The 21727-nt window shown below is 46.2% G+C and overlaps 4 protein-coding genes across 4 annotated transcripts; 2 read left to right on the plus strand and 2 right to left on the minus strand.

Annotated features, from left to right (window-relative positions):
* Nucleotides 1-1835: 1835 nt before the first annotated feature.
* Nucleotides 1836-2177, minus strand: N7446_012400 (uncharacterized protein; the record flags this gene model as incomplete). The annotated part of the gene is made up of 1 exon (XM_058521142.1): nucleotides 1836-2177. The coding sequence occupies one exon, from the start codon at nucleotides 2175-2177 to the stop codon at nucleotides 1836-1838; it is 342 nt and encodes a 113-aa protein (XP_058366508.1).
* Nucleotides 2178-3323: 1146 nt separating this feature from the next.
* Nucleotides 3324-3793, minus strand: N7446_012401 (uncharacterized protein; the record flags this gene model as incomplete). The annotated part of the gene is made up of 2 exons (XM_058521143.1): nucleotides 3324-3418; nucleotides 3442-3793. 2 exons carry the CDS (start codon nucleotides 3791-3793, stop codon nucleotides 3324-3326), a joined length of 447 nt encoding a protein of 148 aa, XP_058366509.1.
* Nucleotides 3794-17893: 14100 nt separating this feature from the next.
* Nucleotides 17894-19108, plus strand: N7446_012402 (uncharacterized protein; the record flags this gene model as incomplete). Its single annotated transcript, XM_058521144.1, has 2 exons — nucleotides 17894-18131; nucleotides 18183-19108. 2 exons carry the CDS (start codon nucleotides 17894-17896, stop codon nucleotides 19106-19108), a joined length of 1164 nt encoding a protein of 387 aa, XP_058366510.1.
* A 1044-nt stretch (nucleotides 19109-20152) lies between these two features.
* Nucleotides 20153-21085, plus strand: N7446_012403 (aminoglycoside phosphotransferase family protein; the record flags this gene model as incomplete). The annotated part of the gene is made up of 2 exons (XM_058521145.1): nucleotides 20153-20182; nucleotides 20279-21085. 2 exons carry the CDS (start codon nucleotides 20153-20155, stop codon nucleotides 21083-21085), a joined length of 837 nt encoding a protein of 278 aa, XP_058366511.1.
* Nucleotides 21086-21727: the final 642 nt, after the last annotated feature.

A 21727-nucleotide genomic window follows, 5' to 3' on the forward strand; every position in this document is an offset into this window, starting at 1 on the left:
AGCACGTCCCTCGCTGTACTAAATACTCTCTCAACAGCAACTTCAGAAGCAGGAATCGCTAGATAGTCCCTGGCTGCTGCTGCCATCCGCGGATACTCGCCCTTGTGCATCTTCCACCAATTACAGAGCCAGTTCTGGCCGGTTGTATCTGCGACGCTGATCGGAGGGGTGTCGAACTACTTATCAATATCTGAGAGCGGCGGATCTCGCGCCTGCAACTTCTTCAGCATTCTAGACTCCACATCACTATGCTGCAGGGAAGACGATTTTGATGCAGCGGCATCATGCTCCGGGTTACTAGCCGCGTATACTTGATGTATATTGGTGCGGATCGTTTCCAGAACCATTGTCCCTGCATTGCCATCTTGCAGTTCCCGTAAGACCATTTCACCTTTGACTCGGGGATCCAAGACGAGGGCAGTGTAGTAGGTATCGCATTCATCCATAATGGAATAGTACTTTTCGTATTTCTTCATCCCTTCTTTCACTGCAGCTATGATATCTCGATCCAGTTTTGCGAATTCACCATTGCCTTCCGTCACGTCATCAAGCAGTTCGTGTAGCTCATAGTAAATCGGGACTGCGAGGCTGATTTGTGGATTGCGTTTCGAAATGAACAAAGTAAGCTCATTGAATTTGTGGAGTACTGTGTGAATCTGTTCCAGCCGTGACCAATCTTGGAGAGTGAACGGCGGGAGTTCCTCCTGAAGGTTTAGGAACTTGTTGACTTGTTGCCTTGACTTCAAACCATCATCCACCATGCGAAATGTCGAGTTCCATCGTGTCGTAACATCGTACGCTACGAATTTTTCTGGAAGATTGTTGAGTCTGCAAATCTCCTTCCATTTCTGTCGGCGCTGAGGACTTCGGTTAATCCAAAGAGCGAGGACCCGTAATCTCCCTATTGCTGAGTGATCGGTGATCGAGTTACCAGTCTGTAAACAGTCACAGGCAACTTGCGCTTGTTCCATCGTCCCCGACCCCACGTTACGGAGGATATCTTTCACAATCAGATTGAGGACATGAGCCAGGCAGCGGATGTAGCTGTCAAGACCTCGATAGAGTGGTGCTGGCATGGCGTCTTCCCCCTAGGTCGGTCGGAAAGGGAGAAGTACAACTCCGATGCCATGGCCTCATTGTTACTGGCGTTGTCGCCTGTAATGGAAATGAGCTTGTCCTCGAGACTCAACTCAGTAAGCATATTTTCCACTGCAATTGCCAGATTTTCTCCACTATGAACGCCCTGGAGTTCGGTGAACTCGAGTAATCTCTCGCGGTACTCAAATTCGTCAGTCAGCCAATGACCTATTATCCCTAAAATAGGAAGATGATTCTGGCTTGTCCAGATATACAGTGATAAGGCAATGGTTTTGCAAGTCAAAGTCAGCTCATTCTTCAGGTTGGTGCGCTGTATGGCGAACTCTTGCATGATTCGATCCCGCAAGGTGTGGCGAGAAGTGAATGGAGGCTCAATCCCAGGAATGTCTCGGAACATTTGCTGAAACTCTGGAGACTTGACAGTGGTGAAAGCTTTCATATCAGTCACGATCCGGCGAATGGCATTCCTTTCCAAGACCTCTTGATGGGTGAGACTCTGTTTACCACCCATAAAACTCCGAATGTCTGGTCCCTTCTTCGCTGGCTGTATACTGGAGGTCGGGCAGTAAATGCCATGCTTTGCCAAGTGGGTTTTCATGTTGCTGGTTGTGTTTTGCCTTTGAGAATCTGACGTACGCCAGTCACAGCGTGTTCCCGCTTTTTCATCTACATGCATACAGCGAATCTCTCGGTCGGCCAGCCGCCTCTTGTTGGTCCTCTTGATAACCCATGGACAATCAATGGCTGTAGTCTCGAAGTACCCCCAGATCAACTCTGTAGCCGGCGCTTGGCCGTTTACACCATCGAGAGGATACGTGGCTTGTGATTGAAGTGCCAGCATCCGTTGAGCACTCTTGGGATACTAGCACTTGCGACACAGACTCGGAAGGTAGGAGTTCGCAATCTGGTATGTTGGCGAGGATCACCGCGTCTTTTTGACAGGTTGGGAGAGTATGTGTGGCATTGCTCGGTGGCTCGCTTGATTCGCTTGATTGGTCGGTTTGATCCTCGGGCAAAGACTCTCCATCGCTCTCGTCATTCAGAACTCGGTAGTTGAGGCGTTTCTGCCGGGTACGCATTTTGTGTTGGATACACCGGGCCACTGGTGCAGTGTGAAATGAATACAAATTGCTGATCACTGCTCACTTTTGATACGGACCCAGTAGCTCAGTAGAACCAGGGTTGAAGAGTCATATGTGGAGTTGATTAGTTTCTGGAAGAGCTTCACTGCCAACGAAGAAGAGGTAGGGGCACGCGTCCCAGTCTCTCAGACGCGTCGCGTCTAAATAGAGTTGAACCATAAAATGGGATTGAACCCTTATGACCTCTGGATATTCTGCCATATAGCATAACGGAAGAAGGAAGGCGTAGCCATAAAATAGAACAGGTAATATGATAGTATGTTGGCAGGAAAAAGCCAATGACGTAAATATATATTGAAATGGGGATGGCTCAATGGCAGTCTGGCATAGCAGACAGGTCGATATCATGGATGAAGGATCAAGCAACCAACACTCCCTAGACAGCACTAGTAGACAGCGGAGCGTATACCCTGAGACTTCTTCATAATAAAAGGGCTGGAAACGAAAAGAGTGAATTGTATGATGCTAGCCCAGTCCTCTGCTGGAATCCCAACATGGAGGAATGCTATCTGACTGGCCACGTGACTAATAGTCCGTCCATCTTTCTACTATGTCACCGGTTCCACCACTACATTATGTAGAAAACGCGGCCCACTAGCGTAGAAGGATCTGCTCGAGATAATGAATGTTACTACTGTTTCAGTACTGTCCAAGGAAGGAGAGCTCTATCTGGTGGGGGAAACCGTTGATATACCCAATATCCTAATCCGGCTATGTTTGCTCCCATTACCAGTCTTAAGATTGAACTTTACAATCTGACTATTCATCTTTTAAATCTCATCGTACTCGATCGTACTCGATCGTCTCATTCGTAACAGTACCCCCGTTTGAAAGAAGTCCTAGCACACTAGGTCGAATAATCACAGTATACAATTAGGCAGGTCGATTGTTATCGGGGTGAGGCGGTAACAGCGATAGTTGACCCTTTCTTTCCTGTACCGTTTTGCAGTTCCATAGACCTCCAGAGCCATATAGGTTCTCTCTTATATATATAAAAAAGGTTTACTGTAGTTGGGACATGTCGCAGGCTAGGTGTTGTGCAACTCGCCGCTTTTTGTCCTTGGGTCATTAAATACATCACACTCAACTGTCCACCTCCTTCTTTCCATTCGGTGTCTTTCCCCCAGAGTTAACTCCGGCAACGGTTGTAAGGCGTGTGCTCGGACCCTCGGGCTCGGCTTTCCATGCATTGAATGGAAACCATGTTCTGCAGCAATCGTAACCCCCTTTCCACGGGAAGAACGGATACTTTCTTCCTCGCCGCTAGAAATCGGCTCTGAAGTCACATGCAAGTGTGGTATGGAAACCAGAGTGCCCAGGACAGCGAACTCCAGCTTCAATTCAATACTGTACACAAACGATTCCACGAAAGTTTGCGCGATGTAGAAGTCCAAATACTGGAGCACCACCAATGTGATATCCATCAGGATAAAAATGGCATTGACAGTGAGCAGTTCGAAGAAGATCTTAGTCCGCCGCTTGTTCTTGGGGTAAATACGGATAATCTTGATGGCCTCAATAATATAGACAGAGCTTACGGCGCACCTCTGCATGCTGAAGCACGTCAACTGCAGCCGGTCGATGATCTTAAATGCGGTGGTCCACGATGTGGCTCTGGTATAGAGACTACGATCCGATGCTAATCTATCATACAATGAGATTGTGAATGTTTTCCATCGATAGCGTGATCTACGATTATATATACTGGTAAGAAAGAAAGCCAACGTGGCCGGGATAATTATACATGCAAACGATCTGGTCGACCACGAGTACTATCTGATCATCAGCATGACCTCATTTACGGTCATATCAAACAACACCCAAGCTGCCCATATTATTATGAATTACTCGATTTTGTTGATTATAAGATCTGCGAATCTACCATACGCGCACTATCAAAAGACCTTAGTCTTCGAAAGTGGCGTAAGATCAAAAAACCTCAGTTAACCGGCAACGATGCGATAAATCGTCTCGCGTGGGCACACCGATATCAACACTTTACCCCTGAAGATCGGTCACGGGTTTATTTCTCTGATAAAACATTAATTGAGCGTGGATCTGGTGCAAGCGCTGAATGGACCTTCGTACGACCAGTTCATCCAGCTCACGAGGGCGAATTTCTAGAAAACCACGTGGAAAGCAAATCAGGCAGATATTTTGGGCATGTTTAAATGGTTATACTCGACGAACTGGGCTAATTCCAATGTATAGAGATCACCACGCAGTGGAGTTAATCCGGTAGTGGTCCGATGGACTTACTCAACTTATCCACCAACAATTATATCGAATCGATGGGATGCGATATTCATGCGCGATAATCCATGTACGCATACTGCGCATATCGTACGCGATTTACTATGCGATTTAGGCGTTGATGTTATGCAATGGCCAGCACGTTCGCCTCATTTATATCCTATTGAAAATCTATGTGGATTATCAAAGCGCAAACTGCTAGATCTATTCCCTAAGATACATACCGTGCCAAATAACGATGAAACGCGTGCGTATCTTATTGGGGCTGCACAGATACGTGGGCGCAGATAGATCCTGAGATACTGCGTACACTGCGTGTGACCATGTGTAATCGGGGCAACGCTATCATCGAATCAGGGGGTGGATACTACTTCCTAGAGTATGCGAGTATATCAGTCTGATTAATTTAATTAAAATTTTAGCGATTATTATTATCTTGCTGGCAGAATATTATATAATAAAGTGGAGCTGGTCAAATACTTCCTGAGGGGGACTGTAAGAAAGAAGGGTAAGTTATGCAGGAACACGATAAGGCCTCATGCTAGAGAGTAGAGACATTGTCACATAAATATGGGGCACGCTACTGCTTGACTAAAAATGTACCATGGGCAACATCCTTGGTCTATACGGTCATTTATTGTTCCGACAGATATCGACGGCACGGAGTCTGGACCGTCTTTACGGTTAACTTATAAGCAGCAATCGACACCAGACTTGTAGTCTAATAAACAACCCTTATTAAGTTAACAGGTACAGATATAACTAAGCTGAGGTTGGTCTTTGATATAAAATTTAAACGATTTGGCCTTGGATCGAATAAGCTGTAGGGCAGTATCAATATACATGGGTTTTCGCCAGCTACTTCCATGCACATAATATATATTCTTTACCCCTAAGTTTACTCAGTAAGAACACAACCTTATTTATAGTCGGTTTCGCTTCAAATTTAAATTATCTCATAGATCCCCTCGAGATACACGTAACACATCAATATAGAGCCAAAATATCAATAGTTGCATATTTTATTCAATGTAGAGTAAATGGATCGTCTAATCGGGTTAGCGGAGATTCCACAAGAACGCGTCTCCGCGCGTACGTGCTTTCAATCAGAACAACATTCGAATCGAGGTAAAAAAAGCTATCGAAAACCACCACTTCTGGGTGCTCCAGAGTAAGCAATCAAGCAAGACACCAGCTTGATATACTAATGTAACGTTAGATGACTTCTCCACTTGCTACAACATTCGATTGTCCTAATACTAGGAAGAATAAACGCGATTATGCGGCGCTTAATAAATACGGCCTCCTTGCAGAGGATGTATCACCCCCGCCCCCTCGAAAGAAGAGAGCGGTCCAGCCCGCCTCTAAGTCACCGACTCCTCCGATTTCAACGTCCCCTACGGCTCCCAGCGATGTTTCTAGAAGTTTTTCGAACCTTGATACGGACATATGCCCATCCCAATCAATCTCAGATCGAATACGAGGTTGAGAGGGTTAAAATCAAGCAGAAAGATGAGAGTGGGTCGAAAGAGCGGAGCTGGGTATGGAAACACTACCGTACAACACCTGAATCTGGTACCTGGAGACTAGGAAATAAGGAGCGGCTCGAGCTTAAACACCAGTGTATTGTATCGCCATCTAGCTGTCGATTCTTTCGATTTGCATCTAAACTGCGATCTTCAACCACGGCGTTGAAACAGCACCTGCAGCGAACACACAAGCTCTTTCAGGACGGTCATCCAGAGTGCCAAGGACCATTAAGCTCATGGATTTCTAAGGAAAAGAAGCTCCCATTCGAAGAAGCTGCCCTGAATTGGATTGTATCGACCTGCCAGCCGTTTACATGCGTCGAACAACCTTCATTTAAGGCCATGCTGAGGTCTGCAGGCTTTCAGGACTCCGTACTAAGTGCGGATACTGTTTCACGCCGATTATATCTTCGGCTTGATGCTCTTGACAATGAGCTTCTAATCTTGATGTCTTCAGCTTCGTCAATCGCGCTATCTCTTGAAGGTTGGACAAGTCAGAACTCGTTGCCATCACTGGATGACCTCTACTTTTCAGCAATATCGAGCTTGTATTGAGTTTGTTGAAATCGAAGGCAACCACTCTGGAGAGAACCTTGCTGATATCGTCGCGACGGTTCTTGAGAGGTTTCATATATCTGATAAAGTTATGACGATTACAGCCGACAACGCATCTAATAATGACACCCTACACCGATGCCTTTACCGAAGGCTGTCTCAGCGGTATGATAAGTACCTGGCCGAGACCATCATCCGAGAAGGGAGGATGAAGTTTACCCAGAACTCCCAAATCCGCTGCTTTGCTCATATCTTGAATTTGGTTATGAAAAATATATTGAGGTCTCTACGCGCCAGCTCGCATAAGGAAGCCTGTGATCTTCTTGATGATGTTGCTAAGAGGAGCTGGAAGATGATCAATGCTCCTACTTCACCTATTGCAAAGCTTCGACTACTTGTCCTTTGGATTGCGCGATCTCCTCAGCGAATACAGAGGTGGGATAATCGACCTGGATGTACAAAAGCTATCAACTACGATGTTGATACTCGATGGAACTCTACCTTTGTTATGATTGAGAGAGCTGAAGAGTGCCGCCGGCAGCTCGAAGATACAGTCAACGATGAACCAGACATTGAAGCCTTACGTCTCACACCGAACGACTGGAGACAGCTCTCAGATATCAAGAAAATCCTGGCTCCCTTCAACGAATATACTGAGTACGTCTCCCGAGATAGCCCTTCAATTCATATGGCGGCGCGTATGTTTGAAGAGCTCCATTCTATACTCTTCGCTATCAAGGAACGACGAGGCGAGTGGCAGAAGGTCTCGCCAGCAATAACTATTCTTATTTCCGATGGAATCTCACTCCTGGAGCAGTACCACGACTGCGCCAAAGACAACGATATATAACGTATTTCCCAAGCGAGCTGGCCACCCAAACGAGCTGGCCACCCCAAAACACCATAGTAAATGCGATAAATTACAACATAGTATCGCAACAACGGTAGGCTATAGGGACTTTCCCTTGAAATCTAACGCTCTTTAGGTGGTATTTAGTCTCTAACGGGAGTTTAAAGAATTTCTATAATTTAATAATTGAGATATAATCAAATATTTATATTTTTGGCTCCTAGCCAACGTAATTTTTGATACCGTAACAATGTAGCTGTCAGATTTCGTTAAAATTAATATATAGTGCTTATAAGCCTTATCAACATATATCGGCAAATAATAAAATAAAATAAAAACGTGGTTGTTGAGATATCAGTGTAGAATATCTCGTATTTACTATGGTGTTTTGAGGTGGCCAGCTCGTTTGGGTGGCCAGCTCGCTTGGGAAATACGTTAACATTCAGCGCTCAGACTTACCTCAGTTACCTCAGCCGCCCCCAAAAAGGCGGTGAATTTGGCCATCCACCGCCTGCTGTTTCCAGCGATGCTGACACACCTTTTTTGGGGAACGTCTGAGCTGGGAATTTGGTGGTACCATACAAGTTTCCGGGGTTTTTGCCCGTGTTTATATGGCGAAGTTTCCAGGCGCGTCTTTCAATATTTCCAAGTTTCTCGCGCACCCACGCGAATATTAAGAATCGGGCGACGATGTCTTCTGCATCTTTCTGAGCTGAACCCATTGACACCAAAATTGTATGTATAACTGGAAAGGTGGGTGAGAAATATGTCCTTAAAATACCCGAAGGAACCCTTTCTTAAGCTGTCAAAGCCATTATATGCCCCAAGTATTCCGCCAAAACCTCCATGAAGCATATATTGACATATTTTAATGTATAGTGGCTACATCTGATCCACAATATTAACTCTATCGCGTGAGAATTGACTCCAAACCCGCCTCACGATGCCAGATCGACGCCCATCACGACGGAAGCCTCCTCGGAAATATAACGCGAAACTGAACGACCCCGGAAATGGACAGACACAGTTGGATAACTGGTTGGCCTCTGAGAATAATCGACCTTCTTCAAAGGCTGGAGAGCCTATTGAATTGGGAGTGGAGTACGAGAATGAGGGCGCAACTGTCTTGCTGGAGAAACAACAAGTTGAGAAGAATTCAGTTCTTCAAGCGCAGAAACTGATTCGCGATGCGTCTGAGAAGCGTAAGGATGAACAGGACCAAGCCATCAGACAAGCAATTCGAGAGCTGTATCCCTATTATCCACGTGCGGGTCAGTTGCAAGCATTGAGACAATTGATCTACCTGAGAAAGGACCTTATCCTGATTGCGAAGACGTCATTTGGGAAGAGTATGATATTGCAAGCAGTGTCACTCTTGCTTGATAAGTCTATCACCCTTGTTGTGCTTCCATTGAATCAAATTGGCGTTGAGCAGACCAATTACATCGAGAACATTGGAGGGCGACCTTGTTTCCTAAACAGGGAAACATTCTCATCCGAACTTCTTGACAGGGTACAAGCGGGCAAGTTCACACATGTCCTCGTGAGTCCAGAGCTTGCAATCAGTGACAAGTTCCGTTCAACTGCTATGCATCCAGGTTTCCGAGACCGGCTGGCTCTGGTTGTTGTAGACGAAGCTCATCTTGTGGCTCAATGGGGCAAAGATTTTCGAACGGACTATGCGCGATTGCATCAATTGCGAAGTCTATTCGGCAGTGGCGTCCCCTGGTTTGCATGCTCTGCTACGCTTGATATGAATACATTGCGCGTTGTTATTGAGGGACTTGGGTTTCCAAAGGATGTTGAAATCTTGCGGACATCCGTCAATCGTCCAGAGTTGCTCATTCAAACAGCTTGGATCCCACAAGGCGCGCATAAGAAGGCAACGGCCTTGCGTTTCCTGTTTGACAATGGTCCTTGTCAGCCCATTTTACGACCGTCACGAATCCCAAAGACATTGGTATTCTTTGACTCGAAGAATGATGCATATACTGCCATGGAAAATTGTCGGTATTGGCTGCAGCATAACAAGCAACCAGATGGGGCAAGTGTTCAACATTGCAACTATACCCTCAAAGAGGCAATGGATACGGTGAAGGTCTACCATAGCGACACCGCAAAGGGAGACAAGGAAGCAATGATCAAAGAGCTTCAGAAACCCGGACCGCAATCCAAGCTTCGTGTCCTCATGACCACCGAGGCACTAGCGCTCGGAGTGGACCTCCAGGATATTGATCAAGTTGTCATGTATCGGTTCCCCAAAAACCTACAACCAGCAACGCTCTGGCAACGCGGTGGTCGGGCATCTCGCCTTGGACAGGATGGAAAGATCGTTATTCTCGTTGATCAGTGGATACAGGGGCGTATCAAGAAACGTGCCGTGAAACGCAAGATTCATACAGAAAATGATGATCTAGCGGAAGACAACCCACTGGCCGATTCAGATGATGAAGTCAAAGAAGCAAACCCTGAGAGACCACAGAAAGGTGGACGCTTAAGTCATGAAGAGCGACGTGCTGTGTTGCCTGAATTTTGGTATCTCCTTGCCAATGAGCCTACAGAATGCCTCCGGAAACGGTTCCTGGACTACTTCAATGAACCTGAAGAGTTCAGATGTAATCCTCGGCGTGACCGGTGCTGCAGCAACTGCAATCCTGAGTATCAGCTCAATGATCCAACTCGTTATCTGTATACTGAGCACGGTCCGAGGTCAGGACAGATGGACGAGATAATCATCAACCAGTTAAAATATTGGTCCAAGGAGGTCCTTTCAAGCGCTTTGAACGGAGTGAAGTTCATACCTGATTGCTCAAGCATACTGGCAGAAGAACAATATGTCCATCTTGCGATATATATTGAAAATGCCACCTATTCGGAGCGGGAATATTTCCAGGCAAAGGATCTTCAGACAATATTGGGAATATGGGCTTTGTCGAATCAGCTTGCTGAGGGTCTTGTGGATGTCTTGAAGAATGCATATCAAGCAGCCTTTATGGCCACTATTCAAACCCCTGCAAAGAGGAAGCGTGTGTCGAATGACTCTAGTCAAATGAGTGAATGCAGCAACCTCACATGGTCTTCTGCAGTCACGCCAGAAAGCACCAGTCAACCAACTCCATCTCGGAATATCTCTCCGTGGGTTGATATTAACACGCCATCCCAAGCTTTTATGGACATGCCTCCTCCTTCGGCAACTCCAGTTCCCAAACGCAAGGCCCTCGGTGTGGTATCAGGAAATGGGCGTCGCGTGATGAAGGGTGGAGAAGACCTAGGTTCTAAGGTCTGGTAGAGAATGATGAACAATCCATCTGATGCATTCCATCAATGTGTGTCAGTCACCTTATAATATAGCGTGGGAGTATTATCAATGGAATGAAGAGAAGTATAGCTAAAGCTGTCCCGGCAGCAACCTGCTATTCAGTGTCATGTGTCATTCTCTTCAATCTCATCTAGAACAGCAATAGGAGTCGATGTCATCTTGCTAAAATCAACTTCTTGTGCCCACTGTCCGTTGACGACGAGGCTATTGAAGTTCTGTACGGCTTTGAAGAGCTTTTCGCCAATTGTTTCTGTGAGTATATCACATGGTTGAAAGCCTCTTGTCCGACCATTTGGTTGCTTTTGGATGCACTTCGAGATCTGATAAGCTAGATGACGAACATCCTGGCTAGCATCCTTATTTTGGTGTCGCCCATTGCTATATTCTCCAAAGGTAGCCTCCAGAAGCTCCTTTAGATCAGTACAGTAGCTGGCTGTGAGAGCAGTTCGACGGAACATGGTAGTGATGTCCAGATTTGAGGTCCGTCGAGTCGACATGAGTGTCTTCATATGAAGATTGAAGAACTCATTCAGTCGATCAATTTCGAACCAACCGTCCTCCGCACCCCGTAGATTCACAAGTCCGTTGGCAAGAATGGCAGTCTGCAGCTCGGGATCAGCTGCTTTGGTTTGAGTGAGCCATGTCATATACAAGGAGAGGAAAGAATATCGGGTTTTCTTTGTGCCAGGGAAGAGGAGACAACATTGTGCAAAGATCCGCTGGATAATTCCAATGTCACCAAGTTTGATGGCAAGCTTCAAGGACTTGTAAGTCTCCATCTGCTGAAGGAATTTCGCATGTGCTGAGAACTCATAGTCGACTGGTTCTCCTTCTCGTTCACGAACCTTAGACTGCTGCTCTTTAAAATGGAACAGAGACTGGCGTATCTGATCCACAACGTCCAGGAATTGACCCCTTCCGAGGCTTTGAATCCAATCATCCACATCTTTAGCATCCGCGAAATTGACTGTTAATGGGACAAACTGATAGAACATGGCCGTGACGCGAGCGTCAAATGAGCGAGTAGCCACCTCTTCTTTATGGTGGAATGGACTTTTGTGTCCCTGTACGCAACCGAGACAGACCTTATTATGATGGATCGTCGATTCAACGGTAGGGTGGTCTGTCCCAGCATAGAGCTCAAAGATCATATCCAAGTAGTTCATACGCCAGTGGAACAGTCCGGGGATTGGCAATATCCAGCTGAAACGATCGAAAAGACGAGAAGCCTCCGCACGTTCTTTTTTGACGGCACGAAGGAGTGACACTGTTTTCTGATCTCCATAAACCAGTTGTAAAAGCCCATCAAGGTCTGTATCATCATCATCCCCCAGTTGCTCCAGAAAGACATTCTGAATGACCTTGTATGTCCCCTCTGTCGTGCCTTCGTTGTATAACATTGGCCCAAGGCTGTAGTGAATTGTCTTCTGCGCTTGCAGTCGTTTAACTGCTGGGAATTCAGGCCAGTCAATAAGATGGGCTCGCGGTTTCATCTGGCCTGGTTTGACGCACGCTTCCGCAGTAAATAGTTTCTCTACTGCCTCCCGATGAGTATAGCGAATGGCCTCTGCAATCCAATGGCGCTGACATTGATGGAAGATCTCATCATCCTGATTGCCTGGTGCCATGTAGATATCATGAGGACTCAGTGCAACCTCTGGATGGAACATAGATCGGAGAAGCCCTCCTGCAGGGATGGACTGACCGATACAAAGCTTGCCAGTGGTGGCGGAGATATGCTCTGATGGATCACGAATAGTTTGATGTCGAACAGTCTGGCTGTAGTCAAAGTTATCCCATGCCACAATGAGATTCCTGCGAGAAGCCTGGGCATTCTGTTTCAATTGTTTCTGTACACATCTTGGGGTAAGAAGTCAGCCAGAACATGTTATTCTCCGGTAAATGCGGTTATAGTACCTGTCCTAGTTCTGCAAGTTCCTTCCGTCTGTCCATGATAGTCTGGTATGCTGAGTTTATCCCCAGGCCAGCCAGAAAGCTAATCACACGTCGCTTGACACCCATTGCATGTAAATACAAGCCGATCAACATCGGGAAGTTGTTGCTTTTCCGTGGTGCAAAAGCGCAAGCCAGAATTGAACAGACCATCACAATGCTGCCCTGGTGGATCTTGGGTGTATCGCGATGGTTTCCTGGAGGTGTCATGATGCTAACGAGCAGTCCACAGAGCTCTGGAGCTTTCCTCTGCATCTGCGTAGCCAAGCTAGAGATGTCCATATCTTTAGGGTCCACATTGGACTGGAACTCGCCGAGTATATCTCCGTTAATCAGCCCTCGAATCTCGGTCTGTATCCGAGACACGAGATCGGATGCACCAGTGGCATATATGTCTTTTGAGACACTACCTAGCCGCTCAATAATTTCAGGTTGCCCATATATAGCGTCAGACAATTTCTGTGCTCGATACGATGTCGAATATCCATTTTTTTTGACTGGTTGTGCATGCACCATGTGGTAAAGAAGATCCTTGATTGTCCACCGGTGCTTATCATTAAGCTCAGCCAGTACCATATCGACACGTTCGCGTGGCTGCAATCCTGAGATATAACGAGATCGCTGAGTAGACGCAGGTGGTTCTTGTAATGGTGAACTGGAAGAAGGCCACTCGAGGGAGGATTGTCGAGCACGCTTTCGCGATCTAGAGATCATATTGGGCAAATCCGGTGATGCCATTCTTTCTAACAATGTCAGAAATACTCTCAGAGAGCTTGAGAAAACACACCTTGACCAAATGGTGGGGTTGCTGGCGAGAACCGGAAACTTGTATGTACGGAAGGGGTTCCCGGCTCAGACCACGGGCTGATGAAGCAACCCAATCGGGTTAGCGTGGCAGAATCGGCAGAATTCTGTCTCATCATTGGCTGTGGTCTGAGGGAACTGAGGTAAGCTCAGACGTTCCACCAAAAAGATGTGTCAGCATCGCTGAAGACAGCAGGCGGTGGACTTGGCAGTCCACCGCCTTTTTGAGTGGGGCGGCTGAGGGAACTGAGGTAAATTCAGAAGGGTTTAGGGGAATTGATAGGGACACTCCCACTTTTGTTCCGGACACTCCTAACGTATTTCCCTACCGAGTGGGCCACCCCTACCGAGTGGGCCACCCCTACCGAGTGGGCCACCTACACCGGTCTATTCATTTTAAATGCATTTATCTCAACCAAAACGCCATTAAATTCAATAAGCTAAACTCGAGGTCTATTAGGACATGTAGTCATTCTATGACCCTGAATTCCACATACACTACACTTCGTTTTTGCCCTCGTACGCGGCTGAGAAGGTGCCGGAGCTGGCCCTACCTCACGGGATCCTTCTGCTAAAACTGCTTGCTCTGGCTGCGCTATTAAGGCAGAGGCCTCTAAAACTGAGAGGCCTTCTTCGGAAGGTATTTGCCTTGTAGACCGAGTCTTTTTTCGCTTCTTCTTCTCGTTTTCAGCGCGTAAATCGCTTACTTCTTTCTCAAGAATAGCTGCCGATTGCATCGTGATTTGACAGGCTTTTAAAACTTGATTTATCGCAGAATTAAGCGGGCTCGGTGGACTTTTTGAGCGCTGCTTTAGTAAAGCTTTAATTGAGGAAGCTTGTTTTTGTAATTGGACGTAGTTCGACGGCGTTTTTGGCGACCACTTACTATCCCGGCTCGAGGGGGGGTCGGCGTACGGAGGCGAATATCGAGCTTCGAAAGCACTCGATCGGGGTTATAAGGCATTAAACCGGCGCCGGCGAAGCTATTCTTAATAGTCTCCGATTTAAATGCCTCGATTCGCGCGGACGGGTAGACTTCGAGGAAGTCTAATTTATTGATATGATTAATCCGGAGCCGCATTTTGCTTTCGATAAGCCGAGTATACGCGCGCTTTAATACCGCAAAACAGCCGATATCAAGAGGCTGTAAAAGGTGAGACGAGTGCGGAGGCATACAAATTGCGATAATATTGTTTTTCTCGCAAATTTCGTCGAATTTCGGAGTCAAATGACTCCCGTGGCCGTCGAGGATCAAAAGTCTATACTTCCCCTTCGTACGCGAGGAAGTAGACGGAATAAAGAGCTTTTCGAGCCACCGAACGCTAATTTCATCGGACGTCCACCCGTTCGGACTAACCTCGAGTCTCCAATTATTCGGAAGGCCGTCGAACCAAGATTCAATAAAGACTTTGCCCTTAAAAATCACGCACGGAGGAAGCGCCCACCCCGAAGCATTTATACACTCAATTGTAGTCACCCACGCGCGATTTCCGGGCTGTAAAAGCGATCGCCGACCGTAGTATTCCCTTCTCGTGATAACCTTCGCGGTCGCAATCAAGCCCATTGCGAATCCGGTCTCGTCAAAGTTATAGATATCATCGGGATCGATACCGTGAGAAATGATCGTTTTTTGGACGAGAGAAAACCATTCTTCAATGATTTTCGGGTCTTCACATTTAGCGCGCGCGTAATTATAGCCTTTCGAGAATCGGGAGGAGAGGATTGGATGCCTTTTCACGAATTTTGTGACCTAATCCTTACCGACTAAAGGAGCGGGGGTAGATCCACGCGCCGCGAGTAGTAAATCCGCCATTTCTCGTACGGTAGAAGGCCGAGGGGCTGCTCCGCGAGAGTCCATAGAGAGAATCCATTTTTGAAGCGATTCCTCCTCAATTTCGGTCAATTTATGTGAATTTGCGCGAGTTTCAGCGCGAAAAGGATGGCCGGTAACGCGTCGCTGTAGTGTTGTACGGGGTACGTTAAACTGACGCGCTGCATCACGAATTGATAGAATTTCTTGCTTCTTAATAGCCTGGATAGCTAATAAGATCCTACCCTCTTGCTCCGTACGATTTTGAGAGGATTGAGTACGAATTGGTGGCATGGTAGGTGGTTGAAGAAGGAAGGTCTAATTAATTGACGCGTTTTCCGTTAGGTGGCCCACTCGGTAGGGGTGGCCCACTCGGTAGGGAAATACGTTAATTATGTAATATCCATGATTAGGTAATTGAAAACGTCATGTGATTGTATTGGAATTACCACAGCAACATCATTCTAAATGTCATACCATAGTATAGTATAAATCCCCAGCTCTCGCCTCCCTCTTTTCTTAGCTCCTCAAATCTCTGCCTCTCGGATTTTTCAGAAATGGAGCCCCCTACTGAGCAAATTTTTGATAGCAGAGGTTTATTAATTGCCTCTGTCCGTCAGCATGCTCTCTCGCAAGGTTACGCTGTCACTACTATACGATCAATCACAGATAAGTACATCTATCTTGGTTGTGACCGTGGTGGCACGTATCGTGACCGAATGAATGCTCCTGATGGAGCGAAACGAAGAACGACAACTACACGGCGGATTGGCTGTCCATTTAAGCTATACGGGAAAATGCTTTTTGATGATAAGTGGGAGTTACAGGTCCAAAACCGGAATCATAATCACACAGCTGATGATAATATGATCGGACATTCAGCTGCCCGTCGGCTCACAGAGGAGCAGCTTCAAAAGGTCCTACATCTATCGGAAATTGGATCTAACCCTCGTGGCATCCTAGCTCTAATCAAACGAGAGCATCCTAATGCTTTAGTTACCCCTCGAGACATCTACAATGCGCGAAGTGCTTTACGAAGGCAAAAGCTCGGTAATAGTACTCCCCTTGAGTTTCTACTGAAGACTTTGAAGGAAAATCACTGGAAATATGCTATTAAGCAGGATAGCGAAGGACATGTCCTCTTTTTTATGTTTGCACACCCAGAGTCAATCAAGTATGCTAACCTATACAACAGGGTATTCGTCCTAGACTGCACCTATAAGACAAACCGATATCGTATGCCTCTATTGCATATTATTGGTGTCTCGCCATCAAATTCAACCTTTAGCGTTGCATTTTGCTTTATGCAGAATGAACAGGAAGAGAGCTATATTTGGGCTTTAAAGACTTTTTTCTCATTTCTCGACCCCCTCTCTTTCTATCCAGTTCTTTGTACAGATAGAGACCTTGCATTATTAGGTGCTGTCAAGGTCGTCTGTCCAGATTATCCCCATCTTCTTTGCATCTGGCATATTAACAAGAACGTAACGTCTAATACGAAGCAGCATTTTACGACGAACGCCGAATATCAAACATTTCAAAAATCATGGAATCATGGAATCAGCTAATTTATTCTACTACAGAGAACGACTACAATTCGAGGCTATCAGAGTTCGAGAAGCGATATCAGACCTCCCCTTCTCTTCGATATGTTAAGGAGACATGGCTAATTCATAAAGAAAAATTTATAGTTGCATGGACACAACAATGCCTACACCTCGGTAATTCTGCGACCTCTCGAGTTGAAGGCTCACATGCCTTTTAAAAAAGCACATCGGTGCTTCGACAGGGGATATGTTGATCGTATTTGAAAGGATTTCACAGGCTTTACAAACCCAGCATGCTACGCTTGAATATGATTTTAGACGAGATCAGATTGAGAGGCCAGTAGTAACCTTACATCAACTTTATACTAATATTGTGATCAGGACCTCCCGCTATTCGATACGACTGATTGGCGAGCAAGTTACAAAGGCTAGAAGAGCTACAAATCTTGCTCCTTTACCCCCCTGTACTAATACGTTCACAAGGCCAATGGGTCTTCCTTGTACCCATCGGATTACTAGTTTATTGGAGAGCAATAAAGCTATCCCATTGACAGATATCCACCCATTCTGGCGAACTGGGCTTTCTGAAATGGAATCAGAATACCTTCCCTCTCTTAGAGCCTTTGATTCCTTTTCCAAAGCCTAAAAAGCGGAAGTGGGATCAATTGGAGCAGAAAGACGACAGCGAGACTATGAATAAACGGAAGAGGGCACCCTTTAAATGCACTGCATGTGGTAAAGTTGGGCATACACGAAGGTCATGTAAATAATACGGAGAATGAATACCAATACAATCACATGACGTTTTCAATTACCTAATCATGGATATTACATAATTAGGAGTGTCCGGAACAAAAGTGGGAGTGTCCCTAGTTATCAATTCCCAGTTTTGTAAGTTAGTTAAACTAGCCAACTTGGTCCAGCTACCCACCTCCCTTGGCCCCCTTTTCTTCTCTCTGCTAACCTCCCTCATAAATTCAACAACACTTTTTTCTGCACGTCCTCTTCCAACCTGTTACATATTATTTCTATTATGGATATCCGGCAGCAGTTCCCTAATGTGCACTGGGTCTGGAGAGGAGGCATCTCCTTTGTCTATGAGGTCCATCCTCGCGTCGTGGTCAAGGTCCCGAAATCTGGCGACTTTGAGAGAGAGCAATTTCGGAAAGAACTCAAGATCTATGAGATCTTTTCTCAACATCCGCCCTGCCCTTCCATAGTCCAGTGTTTCCTCTACGCGGACAACGGCATCTTCCTCGAGTACATGCGAGGTGCGACCCTTATTAGTGTATGACAATTGTGTCTCCTAACCGCCTCATTAGATGTAACCCTCTGTTCGAGAATACAAAATAGCAATACTCGCGACCAGCAAACAGCTTTGGTTACTAAAGTGGAGAAACTGGAACCTCTATCCCTTCGAAAGGAATGGATGAATGACCTCGCTCAAGCCGTTGCTTTTCTAGAATCGCTCAATCTCGCACATGGCGACCTACGACCCGAAAACATTTTACTTGATCGCAACCGGTTAAAACTGTCAGATTTCGATTGTACGGCTGAAATTGGGTCAGATTTTGAAGCTTGCATCGCCCCGTATGGAAGAATACTCAACAGCGACGAGCAGGATCAAGGACGACGTGGGAGTTCCGGTTTCCTAGGTCCTCGAACCGAACAATTCGCCTTGGTCTCCCTGTTCTACCTCATAAACTACGGCTTTGAGGTTTATGGAGATCAACGTCTTACCGAGGATCCTAAAGAGCATGGACGCAAAGTTGTGGAGTTACTGCAGAACATGGAATTTCCAAAGTTAGATGGTGATCCGTTAATTGACGACATCATCATCAAATGTTGGAATAACAAATATGCCACGATTGCGGAATTGGCCGCATACACAGAGACGCTCCTCCCTGGAAGAAACAACTGGAGAAACGCCGAAGCCGAAAAAATATCCACCCCGCAATGGCGTACGGTCATAGGCCGCGTTATTCGTGGGTTATTGAAAAGTTTCAGATCTTGGTGGGTTTTCGTGCTCTGTCGCACTAGAGAGGCAACCAAGCCTGAAGAAGCTAATGATGGAGGACCGGATGGCTATAGCGGTGGCATCGGACAACAGGACTCAGCAGTGGATTTCTCTCCCAAAAAAACATTCTGTCAGAACCTGGAGAAGCGCGGACTTCTTCATATGCTTTCTTTGGGAGAACCAGAGCAACTTGGATTCACTATCGAGTGGTATAGACATTCCACAAGTTGAAGCAAAAGCTCAGCAGCAGATTTCTACCAGGGAGATATCCAAAGCGTTGACCAACAATCAACAAGGTGGTAAAGCATATCATCATGAAGATTAGTAAAGTAAAACGAAGATGTGCACAGAGAGGAAGTTGCGACTGGTCGTGGTTGGGTATTGTCCGCAGCACTCTTGGGATATGCATTTCCCCAATTCTTAACTTCTAAAGATGGATGTTCTGAACCGCGTGTCGCCTATGCAATCATCACAATTTATCGTATAACACGATTTTTTTTACTTGCTGCCAAGAAAACAATAAAAGTCTTGTTTTGGAGACTTAATGAAAGTGCGTGGCGCTGAAGATTGAGCATGTCTAGATACTGTAATATCAACAGGATTTGTATACTTGAGAGGCAGTCTTTCCGGGATTTGATGAATCACCTGCCTTCGGAATTAACTAGTTGGTTAGCAACGAGCTATGATGTCACAAAGGCTGTTATGAGGCTTGTGGTGTCGCAGTTTCAAACCGCCAAATAACTATGTCCAATCAGCCTTCGGGAGAACCACAAGTTCCCCCCTAACCTGTGGTCGAGAATACTTTCAAGTTCGCGGTTCAGACCAACCTCATTCATAACCTCGGCTCTTTATGTCTTTCCATGTGACTCAAGGCTACTTAAAAGGGCAGTCCTCTCCCTCTCTAACTATCCTGCGAAAAATGCCGCCTCGGTGAATCGCGCATAACTACTTTCGGTCCATGACCATTGCAGTTTCGAGGCCCACGATCAGAGGTTCCCCAGCTAGAGACAGGTAGCAGCCCAAACCGAGCTGCTGGATGCTGAGCCTCTACGGAAGGCCATGCTATCCTTTCTTCTCATCTAACTAGAACCGACTGGGGAGCAATTCCACTGGTCAGTCATAAGCACCTGTAGGCAGCAAGCCAATGCATGCACAGATAAAATTACGGACCGGAAAAACTTCTCTCCGAGTTTCCTTTGTCCAGCTTGAAGGGGGTTTCTATGTTTGCAATAATCCGACATTTACCGTCATCCCATCGTCATCTACCTTACTGAAATGGAACTATTCATGCGCCCAATAGCTGATGTATGTTTATTCATAATTTGCTGAATACCCTCTACTGACATCCCACGTCAAGCCACAAAGTCGTGAGCCTGATGGATCTTTCCACTGGATGGAAAGGATCTTAATTCTGTCACAGATGAGGCTCTGGCAACCCTTCTCACAACTGCTCCTATTCTCCATCAGCTAGGTGGAACGACGGTTGTGCGGCTTTCAGAGAGTTTGATCATGAAGGGTGGCGGCAGTGTCATGGCTAGTGAAGCGGAAATGCTTCGTCTTATTGCTTCCAGAACCACTATTCGAGCCCCACGAGTCTATCGCTCATTCCAGGTAAAAGATGATACCCAATATTTTGGCACATCTGGGTATATTGTCATGGATTTTATCCCAGGCCAACCGCTGGATGAGTGCTGGAACAGCCTATCCCGTGACACCCAAGGGAAAATCGCTGCGCAGGGTCGGTTCTTCACAGATTTTAGCGCTGGGCCATTTATGGACCCTGCTGAAATGGAAGCTTGGTTTAATCACAAGCTAGAAATCTGCAAGAGCGTCCATCAAGCCCCAAAAGTCGTTCCGCCATTCCATTTTACCAAGTTTGTCCTTACAAACCACGACATCAGTCCTCGAAACATGATCTTAGATCAGCATGAACAGGTGTGGTTGATTGACTGGGCATATTCCGGTGCATATCCTCCCGTCTTTGAAAGTGCAGCATTGTCGATCCAGCCGTTTTTCACTGATTTCAACGAAGCGGTATTATCCCTTATTCCACGTTACCCTAAGGAAGAAATGCAACTTGATTCTATTGCATATGAATTAACCACCGCGGCACTGGCATATAGGAGACTGAGATGGAAGCCGACTGCACCCGTCGCGACGGAAATAGCGGTTGGAGGAGTTGGAGGAAATTCAGTTGGACAACAATAACATTTAAAATTTCCCCGATAGATTCATCTTATTCGCTCGCTTTTACTTGCTCATGCTCTTCGCACGCTCCATAGATTCTGCTTGTATCCAAATAGGCGGGAACGGAGTGTTTGCATCAAAATGACTCTCAACATGTATGATGGACGCAAGGAAGACGAAAACCTCACCTCGATGACTCACCGTCCTTCTAATAACTTGCAATGAGCATTTGATCTCCAAGCCGTAACCTCAAAAAGGCTCTCGGGGTCGCAGTTCCAAACTGCCAACTAACCGTGTCCAATCAGGACTCTGGACAACCAGAAGTTCCCCACTATCCAGTGGTCGAGGGCCTACTCCCGAAGTTTAATAATACTTTCAAGTTCGCAGTTCAGAACAACCTCATTGAAAACCTCGGCTCTTCATATCTTTCCATGTGACGCAAGGCTACTTAAAAGGGCAGTCTTCTCCCTCTTGCAAAAAAAAAAAAAATCCTTGCCTTGGTCTTGACGCCTGAGATGAATCGCGCATAATGACCTTTGCAGTTTCAAGACCCACGATCAAAGGTTCCCCATCTAGAGACAGATAGCAGCCCAAGACATAGGCTGCAGGAGGACGGGCCTCTACGAAAAACCATGCTATCCTTCCTCCGCACCCAGCTCGGAC

The sequence above is a fragment of the Penicillium canescens genome (assembly GCF_028828765.1).
Source record: "Penicillium canescens strain IBT 15451 chromosome Unknown utg000010l_segment0_segment0, whole genome shotgun sequence".
In the NCBI taxonomy this organism is placed as follows: domain Eukaryota; kingdom Fungi; phylum Ascomycota; class Eurotiomycetes; order Eurotiales; family Aspergillaceae; genus Penicillium; species Penicillium canescens.